This window comes from Carettochelys insculpta, chromosome 5 (genome assembly GCF_033958435.1).
Source record: "Carettochelys insculpta isolate YL-2023 chromosome 5, ASM3395843v1, whole genome shotgun sequence".
Lineage (NCBI taxonomy): Eukaryota > Metazoa > Chordata > Testudines > Carettochelyidae > Carettochelys > Carettochelys insculpta.
In genome coordinates, this window is record NC_134141.1 from 51,781,048 (window position 1) to 51,804,548 (window position 23,501).

Here is a 23,501-nt window from a genome sequence, read left to right on the forward strand (position 1 = left end):
GTAATTAAAAAGCTTAGTGCACCCACAGTCCCACTTGGTGGAAAACTGCTACACCATGAGGCAGCCAAGACAGACATTTCCAGTGTCTATTATTCCCGAAAGTCTGTTAAATGCAAGGATTTACTGCTCCCAGGCTCTCCCAGCTCCTGTTTCCTTCCCACCCAAAAACAAAACAAATAAAAACAAAAATAAATAAAAAGACACTCCAAAAAAAAAACACAACACCCCCCCCCCCCCCCTGCCACCCACCAAAGCTGCTGCTGAAGGAGCCCACGGACCCTGCTCAGGCTCAGATCCCACCATGCATCTGGGAACCCGCTGTTGTGTGCTACTGGAGGGGCCACCTTGTGGCCTGCAAGAGCTGGAGCTGGCCAGGGGTGGGGAACATATGGAGTGCAGTCTGTGGCAGTGGTAAGTCCTAGCTTTCTTTTTTTTTTTTTGGTGGGTGGGGATTTAGTATTTTACAGACCCCAGCATACTTCAGGAACAACGGGGCAGGGAGGGGAGGAGACACACCACACCTCTGTTGTTCCTGAAGTCCACTAAATCAGGGTGCATAAAATTGAGAGTTTACTGTATTCTTCATAGGAAATTTTGTTTTGTTTACACTGAGCAGGCTACAGGGATACCTGGGTGGCTTTCTTGAGATGATACAATTAGTTTAGAACCCTGTAAAACATACATACTAATAGTTCAAACTTTTCCCTGCAATATGCATTACCTTATTTTGTTTATATTGAACTTCATGTTGCCCATTTGCCTAGCTTGTTTCTGTCTTTTTTCCATTCCTCTGGCTCTCCTCTGGACTTGAGTCAGGTTAGTAACTTTTATGTTACCAGCAGAGTGTTTCTTTGCTCCCCTTTCCACACGGTGAATAAATATATAAAACAATACAAGCCCTTAGGCACTGGCCATGAAGAAAAGGGCATTATTCCCCTAGAGACAAGGTAATATCTTTCAGTGCACCAAGTGCCCTAGCAACAGAGAGAAAGCCCTGCTAGTTTATATACTATCAAAACAAAAAAGCAGTCAAGTAGCACTTTCAAGACTAACAAAATAATTTATTAGGTGAGCTTTCCCGGGACAGACCCACCAAGTACCCTAGCGAGGGCGACAAGTTCCCCTGCAGGGGACCTGGTACAACGGGAGGGCTATTTGGTCGCTATTTAGGTGGAAGCATGTGCCTGTCCCAGCCAGATCCGGGTACAGGATGTGAGGTGCGGGGGCGCCGGGGTGCCGTGGGCTCACTGGGTGCAAGAAAGAGGGGAGATTTCTTCTAGGCTCTTGGGCCCGGCGCTCTTGGGCCCGGCTCCCGCCAGACCCATACGCCCAGGCGGGGGTTTGGGCCCGGCTGAAGTCGGGGACTTGGCTGCCAACCTGGCAGGTTCTAGCTCCGATTGGAGCCCAGCCTGAAGCACCCGCCCGGCCCGGACCGCGGCGCACTCACTGCTTGTAGGGGTCGTGGAAGGGCAGCGCCAGCCAGTCCCCGTGCATCTCGTGCATGTAGGCGGCCATCTCCTCCGGGCTGCGGTCGGACGAGATGAAGACGATCTCGAAGGGGGCGGGCGCGGCGCCGCCCTCCAGCAGCTCCGTGTAGAAGTCGCACAGGAGCGGGGTGAAGTCGCGGCACGGGGAGCACCAGCCGGCCGAGAAGTACAAGCCCACGAGCTTGTTCTGCAGCGCCTCCTCGGGGTCCACGGCCTGGCCCTCCCTGGTGAGCAGCGCCCGCCCGCTGAACACGTCCACCATCCTGCCCGCGGCCGAGGCGCGAGCGGTGCTGCCGGACCGCGGGGCGGGGCGGGGCGGGGCGCGCTGGCAGAGGGCTCGCCGGCGCGTGTGGGGCGGCGGGGCAGCTAAGCAGAGCAGCCCTGAGGTTCCTTCGGCCCATGGAAGGTAAAGCGAGGTCCAGCCCAGCCCGCGTCCCACCACAGCGCCTCGCTTCCCGCTGGCCGCACCGGCACAGCGCCGTCCCCGGGCGGACCCTCCCTCGCCACGACGGCCCGTGGCAGCCCCGGCTCCTGCCAGCCCCCACTGACAGCTGCAGTTGCCAGGCGGCGCTCGGGGCGGGACTGGCCTCAGGTCCCGTTGGCGGGAAGACACTGAATTCCCAAACGAGTAGCGCTGGAAAAACAAACAGGTCCAGTCGTGTCCTGCCCCGTCTGAGCCGCCTCCCTCGGCTGGCCAGGCAGCCCGGGCGGGGTAGAGCTGCACAGCGCGCCAGGCGGGATTTTCATGGGGGACACCTGTGAATGTTGTCTTCAAAAATCCTGTCAGACCCAACCAAACCCCAACAGTCACACACCCAGCAACCCTCCCCCGAGGGAACTTAATCAGGGGCCATAGCAGTGACGTAGGAGCATTGTAGCTGGCTTCAACAACAGAAAGGCCGGGTCTCCCCTAGGAGCGTCTGTCTACTGCAGTTACTGGCGGAAGAGATGGTCTGACAAAACTTCTGTCCACCCATCACTTTTACGCATAACAGCAGATTGAGCTTTTGATCTGCTCTGTCGACAAAAGACCCCAGCAGTGTCTACCCAGCTTTTTTGTCAACAGTTTCTGTTGACAAGAGGCATTTGGGGTGTAGATGCACCACAAGACTTGTTGTCTACAAAACTATCTGGTATAAACATAGCCAGAATATCTACCATTAGTGTATTTTCCCCAAATACTCCCAGCCCAGCTGAGAGCTGTTCATGGAACACCTGTGTTCCATGGAACATGGCTTGAGAAACACTGGTATAGAAAATGCAGCCAGTGGACTAACCCTGGCACTGGATTATGGAGAAATTGAAAACTTTGATGAAAGAACCAATGACTCGTTCCCCCATGCTTGCAGTAATGAATGATTTTAATTAGGCTAACCTGACAGACAGAGTGCAACCCCCACCCCCCCCCCAATCTAGAGTAAAAGCAAATGGTTTAAACAAGAGCCACAGAGATATTTGTGCATGCCAATTCTAGATGTATTCATGTAAATTAGGTATTAACACATGACCTTTCAAATAACCATACACGTGCAATTACATTATTTTGCAGCAAACACCTCTACTGCTTGTGCATACACCAGTCCCTAAGCACTTTGGAAAAACGAGAAAGCCTGTAGCACCTTATAGATTAACAGATTTATTGAACCATAAACTTTCTTGGGCAAACACCTACTTCTTCAGACGCAACTGACGATGCAGCTGATAAAGTGGGTCTTTACCCATGAAAGCTTATGCACCAATCAATCAGTTAGTCTACAAGGTGCCACAGGACTTCTCGTTGTTTTTGCAGATACAGACTAACATGGCCACCCCTCTGATAACTTCATAAAACAACTTGCAAGAATGTTCAATTCCTGCACAATGCACTATTTTCTTTCTAGTGGAATTATTAACAAGAGAGGTGGCAAAAGATCACATTTGCACCTCTGAAGCATCTCCCAATTAAACAAAATTCCCTTGGCTCCTGTTCAGTTATTACATACCCCAGTTTTGAATCCCACACCACACAGTAAAGTACAAACTAGAGAAGAGGTGTCCATATTGAGATGGCCGGATCCATACCTGGACACCCAAAGAGAGGAGTGACTTTGGATCCAGTCCAGGGCTTTTACTACCATGCTCACTCAACCACTCTTTTCATCTCCTCTTTCCTCCAGCCAAAAACAAATGGAAGTTATGCCTCAAAATTTCAAACCCAACTGGGTTCCTAAAGATAGGTGGCTAATTCTGGATTTGGGCACCTACTCAAAAATAACATAATATTCATGAAAAGTTAACCAGTAAAACAAACCTGTTAATAGGAACAACACAGTCCTATTGCTAAAAGGCCAGCTTGTATGAATGCTGTTTGTCGATGAAATATTTCCGCTTGCAGCAAGGGGTGGGGGTTGCATTGTTGACAGCAGAACACTCCTAGAGACAAAACAGAATTCACGCTTTAACTTGCCACAGCTGAACTTTGCTGAAGGGCAGAAGAGTTTAAGCATCTGTGAAGGAGAAAGTTGTCCTTTGTCCTCACCCACAACTGTTTCAGATGTGAGGACAAATTATACCTTCAAATCAGTGGCACTGTTATGGGCACCCGCATGGCCCCACAGTATGCCAACATTTTTATGGCTGACCTGGAACAACCATTTCTCAGTTCTCATCTCCTAGTGCCCCTCCTCTACCTGCATTACACTGATGACATCTTCATCATCTGGACCCATGGGAAGGAGGCTCTTGAAGAGTTCCACCGTGATTTCAACAGTTTCCACCCCACCATCAGCCTTAGCCTGGACCAGTCCCCACAAGAGATTCACTTTCTGAACACTACTGTGCAGATAAGCGATGGTCACATAAATACCACCCTATACCGAAAAGCCACGGACCGCTATGTTTATCTACACACCTCCAACATCCACCCAGGGCATACTACACAATCTGCTGTTTACAGCCAGGCACTAAGGTATAAACATATTTGCTCTGATCCATCAGACAGAGACAAACATCTACAAGACATTTGCCAAGCTTTCCTCAAACTACAATACTTCCCTAAGGAAGTGAGGAAACAGGTTGACAGAGCCAGATGGGTACCCAGAAGCCACCTGCTACAAGACAGGCCTCGCAAGGAAAACAAGAGAACACCACTGACCATCACATACAGCCCCCACCTAAGGCCTCTCCAACGCATCATTGGTGATCTGCGACCCATCCTGAATAATGATCTTTCACTCTCACAGACCTTGGGAGGCAGGCCTGTCCTTGCCTACAGACAACCTGCCAACCTTAAACAAATCCTCACCAGCCACTACAAATGGCAAACCAGTGGCTCTAGGTCTGGAACCAGCCCTTGCAATGGTCCTCGCTGCCAACTCTGCTCACATATCTACACCAGTGACATCATCACAGGACCTAACATGAACCAAACCATCAGGGGCTCCTTTACCTGCACATCTACTAATATAATGTATGCCATCATGTGCCAGCAATGCCCTACTGCAATTATATTGGCCAGATTGGACAGTCTCTACGTAAAAGAATAAATTGACATAAATCAGACATCAGGAACTGTATTGTACAGAAGCCTGTGGGGGAACATTTAATCTCCCTGGACACTCAGTAGCAGATTTAAGGGTGGCAGTCCTGAAACAAAGAAATTTCAAAAATCAAATGGAGAGAGAAATCTCTGAGCTGCAATTTATTTGCAATTTGACTCCATTAACCAAGGATTAAACAGACTAGGAGTGGCTCACAGCTTCCAAAGGCAGCTTCTCTGCCCTGGGTGTTAAGGTCTCCCCATTAAACTCTGACAATGGCTCATATCCCACTTGTTTTTTCCTCTTTTGATACCTACTATTGACACTGGGCCATTTCTACCTTGCTGAATAGACCTTGTCTAGCCCTCCCTTTTTCTGGGACCACATTCTTTAAATACCCCTCTGAAACCACCCCACCCCACTCCACTCATGCATCTGATGAAGTGGGTCTTTGCCTACGAAAGCTTATGCTCCAAAATATCTGTTAGTCTATAAGGTGCCACAAGCCTTCTTGTTGTTGACAAAAGTTGTGTTGCTCAAGAGCAAGTGTAGAGATAGATATCCTCAGAAGAAAAACTTCCAACCTGTAAGAATAGTAGGACAACATAACAGGCTGCCTGGAGAGGTTGTAGAAACTACTTCACTAGAGGTTATTAAAAGAAGGCTGGATAATCATTTGTCTTGGCTGGTTTAGAGGCACTTGGCAGTTGGTTAGACTTGGGCTATACATACTCAGCGGCCTAAACTTGAAATAAGCGATGCAATTGCACTATGCAAATTGAGTAGCTTATTTCAATTGTAGTTTGAAATAGGCTATTTTGTCTAAACAGCACCAAATGTTGAAATAATGCGCTATTTCCAGACATCCCTGTTAGCCAACACAAAAGGGGTGGCTGATCAGGATAGTACCTAGTGTCAGAAGGAGTCCCTTTTACATCCGAGTCTTCAACTGCCTGGACAGACTGTCCCTTCACAGTGGGCAGCCAGGGTGGCTGATGGATGCCCCAGGAGTTTGCCGCTTGGCGGGTGGCCAAACTCAACACCCAGTTTCCAGTACACTAGCACCACCGACCCTAAGGGGTTAATTAGCCAAAAGCCAGCTAGGGTTCTTTGGTTGTGTATGGTTTGATGCAATCACTGGAGGAGTCAGGCTTAGCGTAGTGGTTACTATGATTTATTACAGTGAAAAGTTTAGCATTTAAGAGACGTAAACTTACACGTAATTTAGATTGTTAAACTTAAACTTAACTTTAGTTACAACAACAACGACACAACCTATTAAATGCATGCAAAATAATACATAGCAGGTATAATTCTCACCCCTGCATCATCTGACTCCAGCGTTGCCAGCGTCTGTCACTCAATCCCTCGAGAAGAAGAGTACGAGGAGGGCATCCCCTTATCTCGGGAGGCAAAGGCCTGTTCTGACCAGCAGGTCAGGCAATTGGAACTCAGCTCATGTCTGCTGGTAGGCCCTACTTTATACCCCTTGGGTCACGCACACATCTTCTTTAACACTGGTTGTGCTAGTATGTCTCAGTGACGCCATTCTCAAAAGATGGTTACTAGATTAATTTGCATTTGTTAGGTGAAGATAGCTGAATGTTAGCCAAATCATTAAGACAGAACATTCTTTTCACATGGGCGTAGGATTCCTCTCCTGGAACGTTATGTGGGCATATCACTATCAGTACTGTTCAAGGGTAGCCCGAGGCCCCCAGTTCCAGGAACAGTCTGCTTGTCCCCTTTGTCTATTCTTCTGTGCTTCCCATTATTTCAACAACTCAGCACATCCGTGCTTTGAAGCAGTTACAGTGAGAGGAGAAGGGGAGGGGGGTTGTCTGGCTACAATCCCTTACTCCTGCAACAAGGAGTACAGGGAGGCAGAAATAGTGTGCCCAGTATTTTGAAAACTATTTTGAAATGACAGGCATGTATCAAAGACCCAGAGTAGTTATTTCAGGATACCTCCAGTACCCTGAAAGAGCTCTGCCATGCAGACATAGCCTAGATGACCCACATGGTCTCTTCTATGCCTATGAATCTATAAGGGCATTGAGTTGCAATTGCTGAATTTCTGTCATTTTCACAGAAAATTTGTGTCATCCAGAATCTCAGCTGTTTTTCATTGAGATTGTTTTTGCATTTTGCACATATAAGTTTACAACAATAGCGTTGCTGGTGCGAGTTCACCTTCCTAGATCAACAGGGCATATCAAGGAAGTAGTTGAAAATGATTGACTAGTGTTATCTCTCAGAGGGGCCGACAGCTACCATGTGCCCTGGGACAAAGCTAGAGGGGCAGTGCCAAGGATAGAAGGGGCATAGCCTTCAGCAGTAAGCTCTCAGCACCACCTAGACTGGGGTGGTCCCCCTCCTCTCCATCCTACCCCTTGACAGCTGTGAACAGCAGAGCTGCTGCAGCACTTCAAAGGGGTCCAGAGCTCCTGCTGCCACCACTGCTAAAATAGAGGCCACAAGCCCCTTTGAAAGGCTGGGTCCCAAGGCAACTGCTCCTTTGCCTCTTCCTGTCAGCAGGTCTTATATTTCCTCTGCATCACTTCCTATCCGAGGGAACACATACAGATTTATTCAGCATTGTTTTGTTTTGAGTGTAGTGGCTGTTTTATCATTGTTACTAAATTTTTAGATGCAGGATGAATCTGTTTTCACAAAACAAAAACAAACACACACAAAAAAAACAACCCAGTGGATCCTAGGAGGTAATTATTCTCATAGGGACCCCGGCCAAGTTAAGTGATTTTAAAATCGGGGGAGGGGGAAGGTGCAATGATGCAAGGGAACACCTGATGGTTAATTTCTGTTTAGACTAACATGTGGAGGAGGATGGGCTTGCTTTGTATTCTTTCAACACAGGATGTTAAAGTGTATTTATTGGAAAGAGGTTTTATCCTCCTGAACCTTTCCAGACAAATACAAGTAAAACATAAGCAACAGTGAAATCAGGATGGCTGTATCACATAGACATAGCAGGAGGTTACCACAAGAACAGCAAAGTATTCATGGGTCAGCAAAATATGCAGGGACTATATTCCGTGAAGGTTATACGTTTTCTAGTTGCCTAGAACACTAAAAACTCTGAAGCCAGTCCTGAATACTTACACAAAGAATTAAGTATGCTTGTGTTTATAGAAGGCTTATGCTAAACAATACAAACCGCAAACTGAAATGCAAGCTGTTTTGTTTCCCCTCCAGTAAAATATACAAAAATCCTTTATACATACAATGAATAGTTTGATTATACCATTTGGATAACATCCAACAAATAAATGCCTCATGTACACTGTACAATTACTTCACAGCTTGCACTTCTCAATCTTTTTCTCTGTTTGTTCATTCTATAAATGTACATCATACTCTTTCAGATGCTTGATTTACCTTTTTTTTTTTTTTTTTTTTTTTTAAAAGCTGTAGGACTCAATCCTGACCTCAGTGCTCAGACACCCCGACCCCCACAATATCTGGTGTGGTTGTAACATGCACTCTCTGCCCCCCACTCATTCAATGGATGTCCTATCTTAAGGCTCAGTGACTATTAAAGTCTCTGAATGTGGAGTGCAAATATTTATCAGACACAATCCAATACTTTTGCTTTAAAAACATATTGGACTTGTCTACACTACCTCCCTATTATTTATTTATGAAGTTCTGTGCTGCATATAATTGGAGATACTCATCTCCTAGAACTGGAAGGGACCTCGGGAGATCATCTAGTCCAGGCCCCTGCCCTCTTGGCAGGACTACGCACCATCCCTGACATCTATTTGCCCTAATTCCTAAATGGCCTCCTAAAGGATTGAACTCACAGCCCTGGGTTTAGCAGGCCAATGTGATATGCAGCACTTCACTAATCAAATTCACCCCCCATGCAGTGCCAGCTCGTGTCTAGCCATGGCTCACCCGCTGGTACTTCGAAGTGCCTGGGCAACTTCGAAGTCCCTTTACTTCTCAAAATTCTGAGGAGTAAAGGGACTTCAAAGTACCCTGGGCACGTCAAAGTACCCGCAGGTGAGCCACGGCTAGACACGAGCCGGCACTTTGAAATTTAAAACTTCAAAGTTGCTGCTGGGGTGGGAATTTGCTTAATGAAGTGCTGCATATGCAACGCAGCACTTCATTAATAAACTCCCAACACCCTACTTACCATACTGCCTTCGAAGTAGGGAGGTAGTGTAGACACAGCCATTGTGTAGTAATAGAACATGCATTTTCTAGAGCTTTCTAAACATTTAGAGGCAATTTTTGAGCATCAACTATACATTCAGAGTTATGCAAACTACAAAGCTAGGTACCTGTTGAAGAGTAAATATTGATGGTACAGTAGAACCTAAGGAGAAAAACTGGAATTGGAAGGATGCAATCTGGAAACAAGGTCAGAAGAAGCCAAGATGGTACAGTGCAGTAGGGTTTCAACATTCACAAGGGTTCCGTGTTTAGAACCCTCGCAAATATTGAATTTTGTGAATATGGCAGCCACTCTGCCTGGAGCCCGGCTGCCAGCGCTCCCTGCCCTGGACCTTGGGGGAAGCAGTGGCCACTGGTGCTCCCTGCCCCAGACCTTGGGGGAGGCAGCGGCCAACAGCTTGGGGGCAGCTGCTCAGGGCTGCTCATGAATAATTGAATTTGCGAACTCTAAGTTCGCAAATGTTGAGACCCTACTGTACTATGTTGAATGTAAGCTACTAAAACCAGGAAAGTGTGAAAAAAAAAGATTTGACAATAGAAGGAAACTGTTTCTGTGCTTGTTTTGTTTAAATTAGGTTGATTAAACACAGCATTTTTCTCCTAGACAGAAGTTTCAAAGTTGTATTAAGTCATTGTTCAGTTGTAAAGCTTTGAATTAACAATATTTTGTCTAGCCTTACAAGCAACATTCATGGGGTATTCATTACTCTTAGATTCTATTGCATGCGCAAATTGAGTTGAGCCTAGATTGTACTTCAGATATTTCTGGAGAGATCTTCCAGGCATCCCACCCCTTTTAGTTCTCTCAAAGGTCTTTTATTGGGCTGATCCAACATTCTAGCTGAGAAAAGGCAGACACTTTCTTCTGGTGGCTACCACCACCACTTTTGGGTGGAAGAGAAAAACAAGGTAGTCTCTTTCAAAGCTTGAGAATGTCAGGCACTCAGAGACATAGTTTTGGTTATTACCATGGCAATATACTGATAAGAGGTTTTAGATGCACAAATTAGTCATCAGTGTAGTTCCTTTCCAAGACTTATGACTAATCGTTAATTTCTGTGCTGATACTCTGCTATAGCCACTCAGGAATTCATTAGGTGGTTAGAAATGTTTCGGGTTCAAGTATGATAGTTCTCTATTTTTTTCCAGATTCTTGACAACTAGGCATCCTACTTTTCTTAACCTAAACCTCTAATCCTGTAGGTATTACTGTGAAGTTCCAGTTGGAAACGGTGATTTTAAAAAGAGAACTTGATAGTACAAAGAAGTAACTCTCCCGTGCTATGGATGCTTCACTTCTCTGGACTTCTCACTATTCTCTATGGTTTTTTTTGTTTTTATCTCCCTGGCCCCCATCCCTCTACTGCTTTTTGCATTCTAAAAAACAAGCAGTCCTATAGCATCTTAAAGACCAACATTTTTATTTATATGGTAATAAGCTTTCATGGGTAAGACCCACTTCTTCAGATTTTCAGAATTATGTTTCATTGTCATGAGAGGGGAGTACACATTGTAGACTAACTATTTTAACTCTTCGTTCCTTTCTTCTGATCATGCAGGTAGAATTCCCACATATGTGGGCAGGGAGGAGAGGTTTCAGTTGTCATGCTACAAAGATTGCTTTAAAGATAGCTAGTCTGTACAAAAGTACCCACACCAAGCTAGCTGGTAAATAAGACACGATAAGCAGTAGGAGGAATTCTAAAGTGTGTCGTGTATAGTAGCTAAGACACTTTGAGACTTTTGTTTTCTGAGTCCTACGCCTTTAAATTGCTGGAAATCTGCATACAAGGGTAGCAACCAGTTTGTTCTGAGAGTTCAGCAGCGTGGACACAGAAGACACATCCATGAACAACTGGCCATATTTTCTTTCATCTAAAATAAAAGTCCATTTGGGCTGAACTTGCATGGCCACTTTGTATGGAAAACAAAGAGAATAATAAAGGCAATTTTTAGACACAGTCTGGTAGCTGTGACACGGTCTTGTAGCTCCACCTTGTTCTTGGTTAAATTTAAAGTGAAAATAGTTAGATCCTTGTTGGCTGACTAATACTCCAGTTCGTAAATCTCAGCCTTTTAAAAGAGGTTGTGGTGAACCTCAGTGCTTGGGCAGGGACTGACAACACAGTACTGGGTATGTCTACACTAGGAGCTAACTTTGAAATTAACTTTGAAGTTAGGCACTACTTCGAAGTAGCCAACAGAGAGTCTACACACATTTTCCCTTACTTTGAAATTAACTTCAAACTAGGGAACCCAACTTCGAAGTCCTTACTCCATTCCCGGGAGTGGAATAGTGCCCTACTTTAAAGTTTAACTTCAAAGTAGCGTGTGTGTAAATGCTTAATTTCAAAGTTGCTTACTTCTAAGTTGTACTTCAAAGTAAGTAACTTCAAACTTATTTTTGTAGTGTAGACACAGCCACTGTCTCACAAAAACTTAGCTTGTAAGGTACCTTTGAGCACAGCTGTCCATGACATTAACCTAAGTTTTGTTTCCATTTACAACCAAAACAAGGAGACTGCCGTATTTATTGAATGATATTAACCTTTATTCATGGCAGATATTGTCTGGCATTCTTCCCTTCTATTTTCATTAAGGGCATTAACATTATCGCTTTACTTAGTTCTCTAATCCTTTCTCAGATTCATAATCATGGAGCTAAATATAGAGTGCCCCTGCGCTTTCCTCACCAGAGCATATTAGCTTTGGACAGAGATTACATTGCCACTTGAAAGCTTGTAAACAATATCTGGTTAATGAAATCCTCTGACAAATATCAAATTTTAACACAATTCAGCATAAGACACTTTCCATCCTAAAACGTGCCCTGAATATCAGGTTGACCATATTATTTTAATATGTTGGTAGATAGTTTTGATTTGTTTATTTTAACATAGTGACAAGTTTAAAATTTTCAGCTAATGCATGCCACAGTGGGCCTGATCCCACTCCCTTGCACATCAAAGGGAGTCATCCTATTAATTTCAGTGGGAGCAGGAACAGGCCCTGGACTTGGGGAATAGAATGGGAACATGCAAGATGTGCTAACAGTTGGCCTGAGTAACACCTTATACTAAATCACATCTAAGATAGCAGTTCCAAGTCAAAGCACCCCTCAGCTTGAACACAGAAGAAATGAAAATGCAATCAAATACCAGCCAAAACTGACTAAAATGTTCTTTTTACAATGCACTTAAGTAGTTTCCTTCCCAAGCCCTTACATTTAAAATTACTGGTCTGATAAGCTACATGCACAAATTAAAAGAACTGAGACGAAATATGTAATCAAACTATATTATATTTTACTCATAGTCCTTGTGGTTTCTAAACATATTCTGCACTCTATTCTCTGTCACCTCTTGCTGTGTCCCATGTAATGCTTCTACCTCCATTTTCAGTGTGTGCCTCTGTGAATAGTCCCACTGAAGTCAACAGGACAGCTCACAGTAGTAAGCACTGTGTCTGATCATGAACACTTCTTGCTTACCTGTCAGGCCATACTGTAAGCTTCTCAGAACATGGATGCATCTTTTTAATTTACATTTGTAATGCTGACCGGGAGGATGGACCTTGGGACCTCTGTAGCGTAGACCATGTCTGTCTACCATATGACCTAAAAGCCAACTGGCTGCTAACAAAGGCTGTAGAGAAGATACATTCTCTCCCTCTGTAAGTGGTCTAAGTGCCACTAGATGGAAGAAAGAGCCATACCCAGTAGGTGTGTATGTTACCCTTGCAAAGAAGCATGCAGGAACACAGAATCTGGGTCTACACTTGAGCACCCTTTCGAAAGGGTGAAAATCAACATTCGGTGGTTGAAATAGCGGCCGTCAGGAGGGAGCACCCGACGCCATTACCGGATTGGCATTTCAATCTGCTCTTTCGAAGTGCTGCTTCAGTCTTTCAAAAGAGAGCATCCACATGGCTCCAAGCCCTCTTTCAAAAGAAGGGAGGCAGGAAACGCTGTGGATGGGATCCCATGGCCGACAAGCCCTTCTGGGGCCACAGCCAGCCGCTCCCTTTAAAGGGTCCCTCCCTCCACTCAACTTGAGCCAGGTGCTGCCCAGCTTTTCCCAGCCCAGCAGAGCCTGCTCGTGCCCAAGAGGGAGGCACAACAACAGCTCCTGCAAGAGGACACTCATTATGGACACCCTGCTGGCAGTTCTGAGCACCATTGCCACAGCTGCACCTGATCTCATTGGATGGCTGGGCGGTCCCCCTGGGGCCACGGGGCTGCCCACCCAGGACACTGCCAGGTGCCCTGATGCCTCTGGACCCACCCCAGCAGCACTGACTGGTGGGAGTGCCTGGTGCTGGGGAGTGGGACGAGGAAAGGTGGCTGCAGAACTTCTGCACATCAAGGCAGACCTTTGAGGAGATCTGCCACCAGCTCACCCCCACACTCCGGCACTGGGACACCTGCATGCGGCCAGCCCTCACCCTGGAGAAGTGGGTCGTAATCGCCATCTGGAAGCTGGCCACCCCGGACTCCTACCGCCCCGTGGGACAACAGTTTGGGGTGGGCCAGGCCACCGTCAGGGCTGTACTTATGGAGGTAAGGTAGGGGTGGGTCACACATCCCCCACGGGTGGGTAGGGGGGCTGGGGCAAAGGGAACCCACCACTGCAAGGGTCCAGATGGGAGATGGGGTGGGGGCCGGACGGGAGGGGGCAGAATGGGCCCAAGGCGGGAGGGGAGATAGCCTCCAGACCTGCACAAGAGCACGTGTCCCCCCTCCCCCACATGCAGGTTGTCAGAGCCATCAACGCTATGCTGCTCCATAGGGACGTCCGCCTGGGGATCTGGACAAAACTGTTGCCAGCTTCCAGGACCTGGGCTGTTCGAACTGCATAAGTGCTTTGGATGGCATGCACATCCCCATCCGCGCCCCGCCACACAGTGCCAGCCAGCATGTCAACAGGAAGGGCTACAATTCGGTGGTGCTCCAGGCCCTGGTGGACGTGAGGATCCGGTTCACTGACATCTATGTGGGCTGGGCTGACTGCACCCATGATGCCCGGGTCTTCTGGAACTCCAGCCTCTGCTGGCGCATGGGGGCCAGCACGTTCATACCCCAGCAGAAGATTCCGGTGGCAGAGGATGTCACCATGACACTCTGCATGGTGGCAGATGCAGCATACCCCCTGCAGCCGTGGCTCATGAGGCCATACACAGTACACCTCGACCCCACCCTGGAGGCATTCAATCATCACTGCAACCATGCCCACAATGTTGTGGAGTGGGCCTTTGGGCGCCTAAAGGGGCGGTGGAGGTGCCTCCACATGTGGCTGGAGGTGGGGGTCCTGAATGTGCCCCAGGTGGTGGGCACCTCTTGCATCCTCCACAATGTTGTGGAGGAAAAGGGGGATGCCTATGTCCCCAAGGGAATCCTCCAGCTGGTGCGACTATGAGCAACCAGGCACCGCGCCCATCTGCCAGGCCCACCGGGACGGCCACTGCATATGGGAGGCCTTCAGGCAGGCCTTTGCCAACGGCCACCTCAGACTCGCATGCACACCCACCTGCCACCCCGTCCCCGCCACTCCCACCCATCATCCCCCTGAGGAACACAGGACGGAGTGTTGAACATTAAAATAAACATTTATCGAGACCATTGTCGGTAACTGTACGGCGGAGGGGAACCTAACTTGGAAGGGGGTGGGGTGCTTATTCCGGGGCAAGGGTGGTGGGCCGCGAGCCCCATCAGCCCCTGGAGCCCCGGCCTCTCCAGGTGTGGGGTCCCCAGTGGGTAGGAGAGGATGTGGGGAGCACCGGCAGGTGAGGCCGAAGGGGGCAGGCTTGGCGGGGGGGGCTCAGCAGGGGGAGCTGCCGGGGGGACCAGGAGGCGGGCAGTGTAGGCCGCATGGTCACAGAGGGTGTGGCCAATGCCCTCCAGAGTGATCAGCAGCCTCTCCCAGGCTGCCGTCCACCACTCCATCTCCATCTCGGTGAGCCTCAGGTGCTGCTCGGCCGCCTCGGCCTGGCACTGGCTGGCTGGGTCCTCCTTGGCCCAGCGGGGGCCCTCCAGCCCCGACGGCGCACTGTGTGGTGTGGCGTCCAGGCACGTTCGAGGGGTGTGGGGGGCGGCTCTCGAGGACAAGGGATGGCTCAGGGCTCTCCTGGACCACAGATGGTGTGGCTGTATGGAGATGGGAACAGCATGTCAGCAATGTGCCCTGGATGGAGGGGACCTGGCTGTGGCCTGTCCACCGACCCGAGCCCACTCCATGGGGCCCCTGCCCCCTCAAAGGACACTGACTCCCCAAGGGGCACTGACCCAACCCCCACAGTCTGGGCCTCCCAGCCTGGGGGTGCGTCCAGGGGTGTCTCATGCAGGTGGCCCTTCCTGGCCTGTGGTACGGAGGCCCCAGGTGCTGTCCAGCACTGATCAGCTGCCACCCTGCGCAGCTTGCAACTCTGTCCACTGAAGGGGGGTGCTGGGTATCACTGGTGGGCCACCGCAGGGTGCTACATACCATGTGGGTGCTAGCCTGTGTGGGCCCAGGACCACCAGTCCTGTGTGTGGGTGACTAGCCGTTGTGTCGCTCCCACCCTGTGAAGCAGGTGTGCACCCCTCCATGTACGTACCAGAGGGTCCTTCAATGACATATGAGGATGGCCGGCTCCCAGTCGCCTAGCTGGAGGAGCGGGAGGGGATGATGATGGTGAGGTCCCCCTCCTCACTCGACCACTCCATGGTTCCCTCGCCCTCCCAGGTCCCCGGTCCAGGCTGCTTCTCCTCCTCCAGCTGCAGGTCCTTGGCTGAGGTGTCCAGGAATGCTGAGGGTGGGGAGCTGTCCTGGAGCCCCAGGATGCCTTGGAGCTCGCGGAAGAAGGGGCATGTGGCTGTAGCTGCCGTGGAGCGGCCAGCCTGGTCCCTGGCCTGGGCATAGCCCTGATGCAGCTCTTCTACCTTGGAGCTTACCTGCTCTGTGGTACGCTCCAGGTGGCCCCTGGTCTGGAGGCCCTGAGCCAGGCAGCTGAAGGCAGCGGCATTGCGCCGCTTGACCCCCATCTCATGCAGGACCTTCTCCTCCTTCCACAGGCCAAGGAGGTCCCGCAGCTCCTGCTCTGTCCAGGAGGGGGCCCTTTTTTTCCTCCCCCTGGGAGCCCTGCGGGGGCTTGGAAGGGGGACCATGGGGCTCGCAGGTGGGTGGGTTGGCTACTGGCCATGCTGCGGTGCTGGAGCGTGGGGCAGGAGTACATGCAGAGGCTGCTCCTAGCACTCTCTCAGCTTCCTGCCATGGGTTTCCTGCATGCGTGTAGCTTTAAGGCAGCTGGACACAGGGACCATAGAGCCCTGCTGCTGCTGGCTGGACTGGCCTCGTACTCCAGCTGACTGGCACCGTAGCGGACCTGTATTTCGAAAAAGCTGACTGTGGAGTGTCTACACATATACTCTTTCGATTTAATATTTCAAAAGGGGCTGATCTTTGTGATCTGGAATCGGGGTTCGGATTTTGATGTCTGCGCCCCATTCTTTCAATTTCCTGTCGAAAGACGGCGTTACGCATGTGGATGCTCCTCCCGCTCTTTCGAAAGAGAGCCTCTTATTTCGATGTTTTGTGCACGTGTAGACACAGCTAGAGTTGGGTAGTACAAATGAGTGAGCATATTATGCATGAATGGTGAAGCCATCCTCAAATGAGTGCCAATATGTTTTTTATGCCAGGCCTCACTATAATATATTTTGCATGCCACGAGTATTACAAAAATGGGGTTTAGGATGATTTAAGAGAGAATTAATGCACTAGCCCAATGCTCTCCAATTTACAAAAAAATTCTGCAGGAGTTTCATGAATTATGTCCCTTTCACTCTTTTTCAAACAAGAGTGTATCAAACAAAGCGTATCCATAAAAGGCTAACAGCAAGTTAACTGGGAGCAAATTCCCTTCCCTTGGAAATGATAGCTCTTTGGCCACATTGTGTAATTCTTACTCAAAAGGGATAAAGTTAATGTCAAATAAGGAATGAGTAAGGACTGTAGGATTTGGCCCTTTACTAAAGTACTTCAAGATGGTAGGGCTCTTTGCGCAAATGAAATCCATTCCTTTTGAACAACAGATTTTCTGCAAGTGTGACAGCTCTATCCAATTTATTGCTTGCGTACTAAATTTTAGCCCCAAAACGCTGTTGAACTCAATAACTGAGAGGAAGATAGATGCAAGGAAAGGGAGAAAAGGCAGCCATTACAGTAAACCCACAATTTAATGGACTGCTGGGGGATAGGGTGTCCATTAATGCCGAAAGTCTCTTACATCCGAATCTGCAGGACTGGAGGCACCTTGCAAGGCACACTAGGGAACGCTCCGTCTGAGACTGTTCCAGTGATTCCTCCAGCCCCCATGGCCCCAGATGCTCCACAACTAGCACCTCCAGCCTCGGCAGCTTGGGCCCAAGAAGCTCTGGTGAGTTACCCACATTTATTTGGGGGACAAGCGGGGGCAGTCTGCATCTCTTATATCCAAGTCCGTTAAATTGGGGTTCATTACATCGAGGGTTTACTGTATAAACATTTACAAGCCATCTGGATTTGACACAGAAGGAACAATTTGTTTAAATACAGAAGTACACACAGAGGATAAATAAGCATATTGCACATTTTATAAAGCATAGCTAGACTCAGGATTGAATTTCCAGCAGTGCTAATTAGCGCTGGAAATTACAGAAGTGACTTTGAGCCTCAAGATAGCCTTGGGAAATGAGGTGATCATAGCACTTTCTCTCTGGAGAAAAGTGAGGCTAGTTAAGGGCGTTTTGATAACCATGTCCTGCATTAATAGACATGAAGCTGCCAATTACTGGCAGATATTCTAGACTTCAGAAGTCAAGAATGCTGATGCAATGAGCAGGTATGATTAGGGAGCAACTCTGCATGATTTAATGCAGCCTTAGCCTCACAATAAGCATCAACAATGTTAGTGCCTGCAGGAACGGAAAAACAGTAGTATAAAACTCTTCACAAGTTAATTTGCCTTCAGTCATTCTCTTATACCCCCTCCTCTCTTTGCCCTTATAGAAATTTAACATAATTATGTTAAATGATCCTTTCTCTGCAATGCCATCCTGTGAGTGCTTCTATCTCTTCTCCAAGTCAGACACAGGAGCTCGCACTTCTAACGCTATTTCTTTGCTGGGACTTTGGAAAACGGTATGGTCTGGGGGCATCTACTGTTTGGGGAGGACCGAAGATAGATATTTTGATGAGGAATATTCTAGGTGTTTTGGAGATGACGTTTTTCATGGGGTTTGCTGCTGGTTCCTGTTGCCTGGTATCTTTAAATAATACCGCAGGCACCCAGAGTGACAGATGGGCTCCTTTTTAAAGGTTGCCTATATAGCTTTATATCTAGCAGCTGAGAGTTTTGTCTGAGAAAGGATATCTGGATTGACATGGGTGAGACCTTAATGTAGATTCGTCCTTTCCTCCGTGCCGGGGGACTAAATTTCATTTTTCCACATGGCTCATATTCTACTTAGATGAACTTAAGCATTCTAATTAGATGAATTTAAATTATGCTGAATAGGACCATTTTGCTGGATAATCCTCAACTCTTAAGAAATGTGCCTCCTATCAATTTAAAAAGCCTTTTGTTCTGTATAATATATTCAAATTATGGCACTCCTTCCTATAATTTTAAATAAGGCAATTTATCTGACCATTTTCACTATGTATCATGTTTCTTAATTATATAGACTTCAGTAATAATCTCCAAGTTTTGCCTAACATTTCATCATTTGTAATTTCTGCATTTGGTGAACAATTAGACTGGATCAGACAACTCAGTCCTCTCAGTAGGTCCTCGCAAATTAAAAACTACAGGAAACATAGACAAGAAAATATCTTGATAACCTGCTGGAGAGCAGTGCTTTCATATGAAGGTTAATGTGCTCGAATAGGGCTATGTAGAGAAGTCTGCTTGACTCCTTCCTAAGAGACATAGACCTTTTAGCTCAAGAGGTGGTCTATTAGGTCTTTAAAAAAAGAATTTTGGTAAAGTGATAAAAAATAGGAGATGTCACTAATTTCAGTAGATGAGGTGATTACATTATAGAACAAAAATGTGCACAGTGAAGATTACTTTAATTATAGTTAACATGACTGAAATAGTCAAGACTGATCAACGTCAACATTTTTTCAACCCCACTATTAAATAAAAGGTTCATTTAACTTCAATTCTATATCTTCACATTTGTTAGATGTGTTCATTAGAAAAAAATTTGCAGTTTTGGGCAAGAAGAGAATGAGTCACAATGCTTCCATATAGTCAGTTCAGAGGTGACCAGATCCCTTCAAGTCTTCAAAGAAAAAAGGGGGATAATTTGCATTTAAGAATTTTCTTTAAAGAAATGTTTTCCTTAAGAACAGTTTGCGTATATATGCATAGATAATTTAGTATGGTCCATGGATGCTGAGGGTTGAGATTGCCCAATGATTAAACAATGCAGAAATCTGTTATTTCTCCATGGAGAGGTGAAATTTATAGAGCAAAGGCCATTTACTCAATTATTTGAGAGAACTAATCCTGCTGAGAGAACACAATTCATGCAAAACAATCTTCACCAGATTTTAGGAGTGTGATTAAGCTCTGGCTTCAAAGCAATATCAGATAAAGTACTAAATCTATACCAAATAAATATGACCTTAAGTATGAAAAATTAAAATAAGATTGTCACCAGATATACTTATTGAATCCGTTAAATGGATTCTGCACATCATTTGCTCTTGTGGTGGACAGTTGGTAATAAATCCTCTCAAGGAATCACACATTGTACCCCAGAGCAGTATGTTCAGAACATCTCCATTGGCTCTATACGTACCCAAGGGGATGGGAGAAGGAAAACTGTGCAGTAAAACTCTAAGGTCAGTTTATAATATTATAGTCAGTATTTTAGAAGATTGAAGATTATTTAATGGGTACCTCTAACAATACATTCTTAATAATACACTCACATCTCTTAAAAAAATACATAGGTTTGTGAACTGCCCCCATCACTGGGGTATAGTTCAAATGCAGAAGAATACTACAGGTTGAACCTCTCTTGTCCAGCGCCAAGCCAGAGAATTTCCCAGACCTTGGGAGGTCAATACTGTCTAGCAGCATTACCAAAACTTCCACTACTTACTGGGCTTTTACAAGACATTTAGGGGTAAATTAGATAAGTGCTCAGCAGCCTTTATCACCTTGTGGCATACTTCATCACTCGTTACAATTTAATGGCATACCCAATATATATAACCAGATCCCCCTCCCCTCCTCCAGAAAGCAAAGCTACTCACCTCAGTGGCATAACTATCATTTTTTGAGACATTTGTCCCCCTGGGTGCTCTATGGTAGGTGCTGGACTTCTCCCAGTGCTGCAGATTGGAGACTCTTCCAGCTGGTCTGCACGTGTGCTGCCACTGCACCTCTCTCTTCATGCTTTGATCACATGCACAGACCAGCTCAAGCCCTTTCCTCAAAACCGATCTGGAATCTGTAAAACATGCAGACAAGGCGTACTTCAAAGTGGGCAGGAGGGTGGGTAATGGAGCACCCACAGGGGCACACATCTCAAAAAATGATAGTTTGCTTTCTTCTTTGAGTGATGTCCCCATGGGTGCTCCACTGTAGGTGACTGACAAGCAGTTTCCCACTGATTAGGAGGAGGGTGAAGGAGTCACCATGTAATTGATTTGGAGAGGACTTCTGAGACCAGCAAAGTGTCTGCAGTCCATTGGTTCTGGATTGTGTAATGCCTCATTAAAGTGTCATGGGATGACCATGTAGCCGTCCTGCAGATGTCTCTGAGGGCGACTCCCTGCAGGAAGGCCATAGAAGCTGCCAGTGTTCTCATGGAATGACCTCACGGCTGAGTTGGAAGAGGCACCCCACTGGAAATATAGCACTGGACAGTGCACGCCATGATGATGCGCACTATGCATTTGAATGAGGGGGATTCACCCTTGGAGCATTCTGCTACAGAAACTAACAGTCAGTCTGTTTTCCATAAGGATTTGGTTTGGTACACATCCAAAGATGGCGCTGTTTCCTACAGCAAAGCATGTGGCTTGGGGTAAAACCAAGGTAGGACTATTGGTTCATTAACATGAAAATCTGAACAACCTTATGGGATAAAAGCCAGATGATCTCCGAGGGTTCCTCCCTCCTTAGCAAAGATAGCATATGGAGACTCCTCCATGAGTGCCGACATCTTGCTAACTCTGTGTGCAGATGTGATAGTTAGGAGGAATGCCACCTTCATAGTAAGTAACCGGAGGGAAGTTGTAGCCGGGGTTCAAAAGGCAGTTTCATTAATGCCATCCAGATTCCAAGGAGGAGGAGTTGGTTTACGTGGGGGATACATATTTGTAAGCCCCTTAAGAAATCTTTTGGTGATTGGGTAGGCGAATACCAAGAACACTTCAATGTATCCTCTAAATGCCATAATGGCCACCAGATGCACTTAAAGGGAGGTTAGCACCAGTCCTGAATCTTTTAGATGCACTATATAGTCTAGAGTAGTCTGAAGAGGAGAAGACAGTGGGTCCACGTGATACCTTTCCAAGTGGCACAGATTTGTGGTCTGGTGCTCAGGGTAAGTAGTCCTGGTAGTTCATCTTCTACTGCACATTAAGATGTCCCTGACTTGCACAGAGCAAGTGAGTTCAGAGTCATGGAACCAATTAGGAGCCAAGCCATGAGGCATAATGTCTGCACCTGTGGATGTTGCAGGTTTCCCATGGTTCTGAGTAAGGTCTGGCAGAAAGGGCAGGGGAAAGGGTGGGTATGGCAACATTCACTGTAGAAGAGGAAACCAATGTTGTTGAGACCACATGGGGGCCACTAGTATCATAGTGGTGCCGTCCACCCTGACTTTATGAAGTACCTTGGGAATTAGCATCTGGGGAGGAAAGGCATAGAATAGGGGCCCTTCCGCATTAGCAAGAATGTGTCGCCCAACAGTCTGCGCCCCACTTCCTTTCTGGAGCAATACTGATGACACTTCCTGTTGTGACAGGTGGCCAATAGATTGACAAGGGGTGCACCCCAGTGATGGAACAAGGAACAAACCACTCTGTCGTGGAGTTCCCATTAGCGGTCCAGTGTGAATTGTCTTCTCAACGAGTCTGCAGCTACATTGTTGAGCCCAGGTAAGTTAAGATGACACAATTCTGGTATCATTTCGAATGCACCAGTTCCAAAGTCAGATTGACTCTGCACAGAGGGAGCTTGAGCAAACTCCTCCCTGGCAGTTGATATAATACACTGTTGCAACAGTGTCTGTTGGTACTTTGCCTGTGAAACCCTGTATGCGCTGTTGGAAATGTTGGCAAGCCCCATGGGCACCTCTGAGTTCCAACAGGTTGAAGTGTAGGAGTCACTCCTGAGGGATGCAGCATCCCTGAATAGAAAGATTGTCCATGAGGGCTCCCCAGCCCAGTAAGGAAGTGTCCATAGTGATGAGCCAGGAGGGTTGCTTGGGATGGAACATGACCCCGGATAATAGGTTCTTCCTGCTCTGCCACCACTGAAGAGAAGAGAGGACTACGGGTGGAGGCACCACAAAGCAGTGGAGACTGCTGTGCACAATGTTGCAAATCGTTATCACCCAATGTTGCAGTGATCCGAGATGGAACCTCGCATATTGCGCAACAACTGAGGTGTCTGCCATATGGCCCAGAAGCTTTAGGCATGTGGCCACTTGAACTGTAGGGCTGCCCCTGAGGACATCAATAAGATCCTGGATAGCTTGAAACCTAGAAAGGGGCAGGTAGGCTCCTGCCATAGTTGCACTGAGGCAAGTCCCAATAAATTCCAGTTCCTGTCTGGGTTGGAGAGTAGACTTCTTGTTGACAGGAGACCTACAGAGTGGAACACAGCCCTTGTGGTATGTATCCTCAGTGCTGTCTCCCCTTTACTGAGACCGCCTCTTTAAATCCTTCTCTGAAACCCTCCAACTCATGCATCTGACAGACCAGGCCTTTGCCCATGAAAGCTTATGCTGCAAAAGATCTGTTAGTCTGTAAGGTGCCACAGGACTTCTTGTTTTTATAGATAGGAGTGCAACTGGTGAGAGCACGGCTGATTGTAAGGCCTGGCAGGTTGTTGGAAGTTTCATAGCATCTCTGGTATGAGTGGTAGCACTGCTTACTATAAGGAGAGGCATACATGCCCAGAGTATGTAGTGTCATTCCTGAGTCCTTGCTAGAGTGGAGGACCTCATCTGTGTTCTTGGCAAAAGTTTCTTTTTATCGAAGGGCAGAGCTTTGACTTTCATCTGTAACTCTTTGGGTGTGGTGGA

The 23,501-nt window shown here is 47.2% G+C and overlaps 1 protein-coding gene and 1 long non-coding RNA gene across 2 annotated transcripts in view; one reads left to right on the forward strand and one right to left on the reverse strand.

Moving 5' to 3' along the window:
• Positions 1 to 1,964, reverse strand: part of NXNL2 (nucleoredoxin like 2) — a 29,421-nt gene extending 27,457 nt beyond the window's left edge. Inside the window, exon 1 of the mRNA XM_074994159.1 lies at positions 1,448 to 1,964. Coding sequence (XP_074850260.1) covers positions 1,448 to 1,749 — 302 coding nt within the window. The 5' untranslated portion in view covers positions 1,750 to 1,964. The remainder of the gene's footprint in view (positions 1 to 1,447) is intronic.
• LOC142013097 (uncharacterized) lies at positions 1,594 to 22,343 on the forward strand. Its single transcript, XR_012645542.1, has 3 exons — positions 1,594 to 1,714; positions 17,488 to 17,623; positions 22,218 to 22,343. It is a non-coding gene; the product is annotated as an uncharacterized LOC142013097 (long non-coding RNA).
• The last annotated feature ends 1,158 nt before the right edge of the window (positions 22,344 to 23,501 follow it).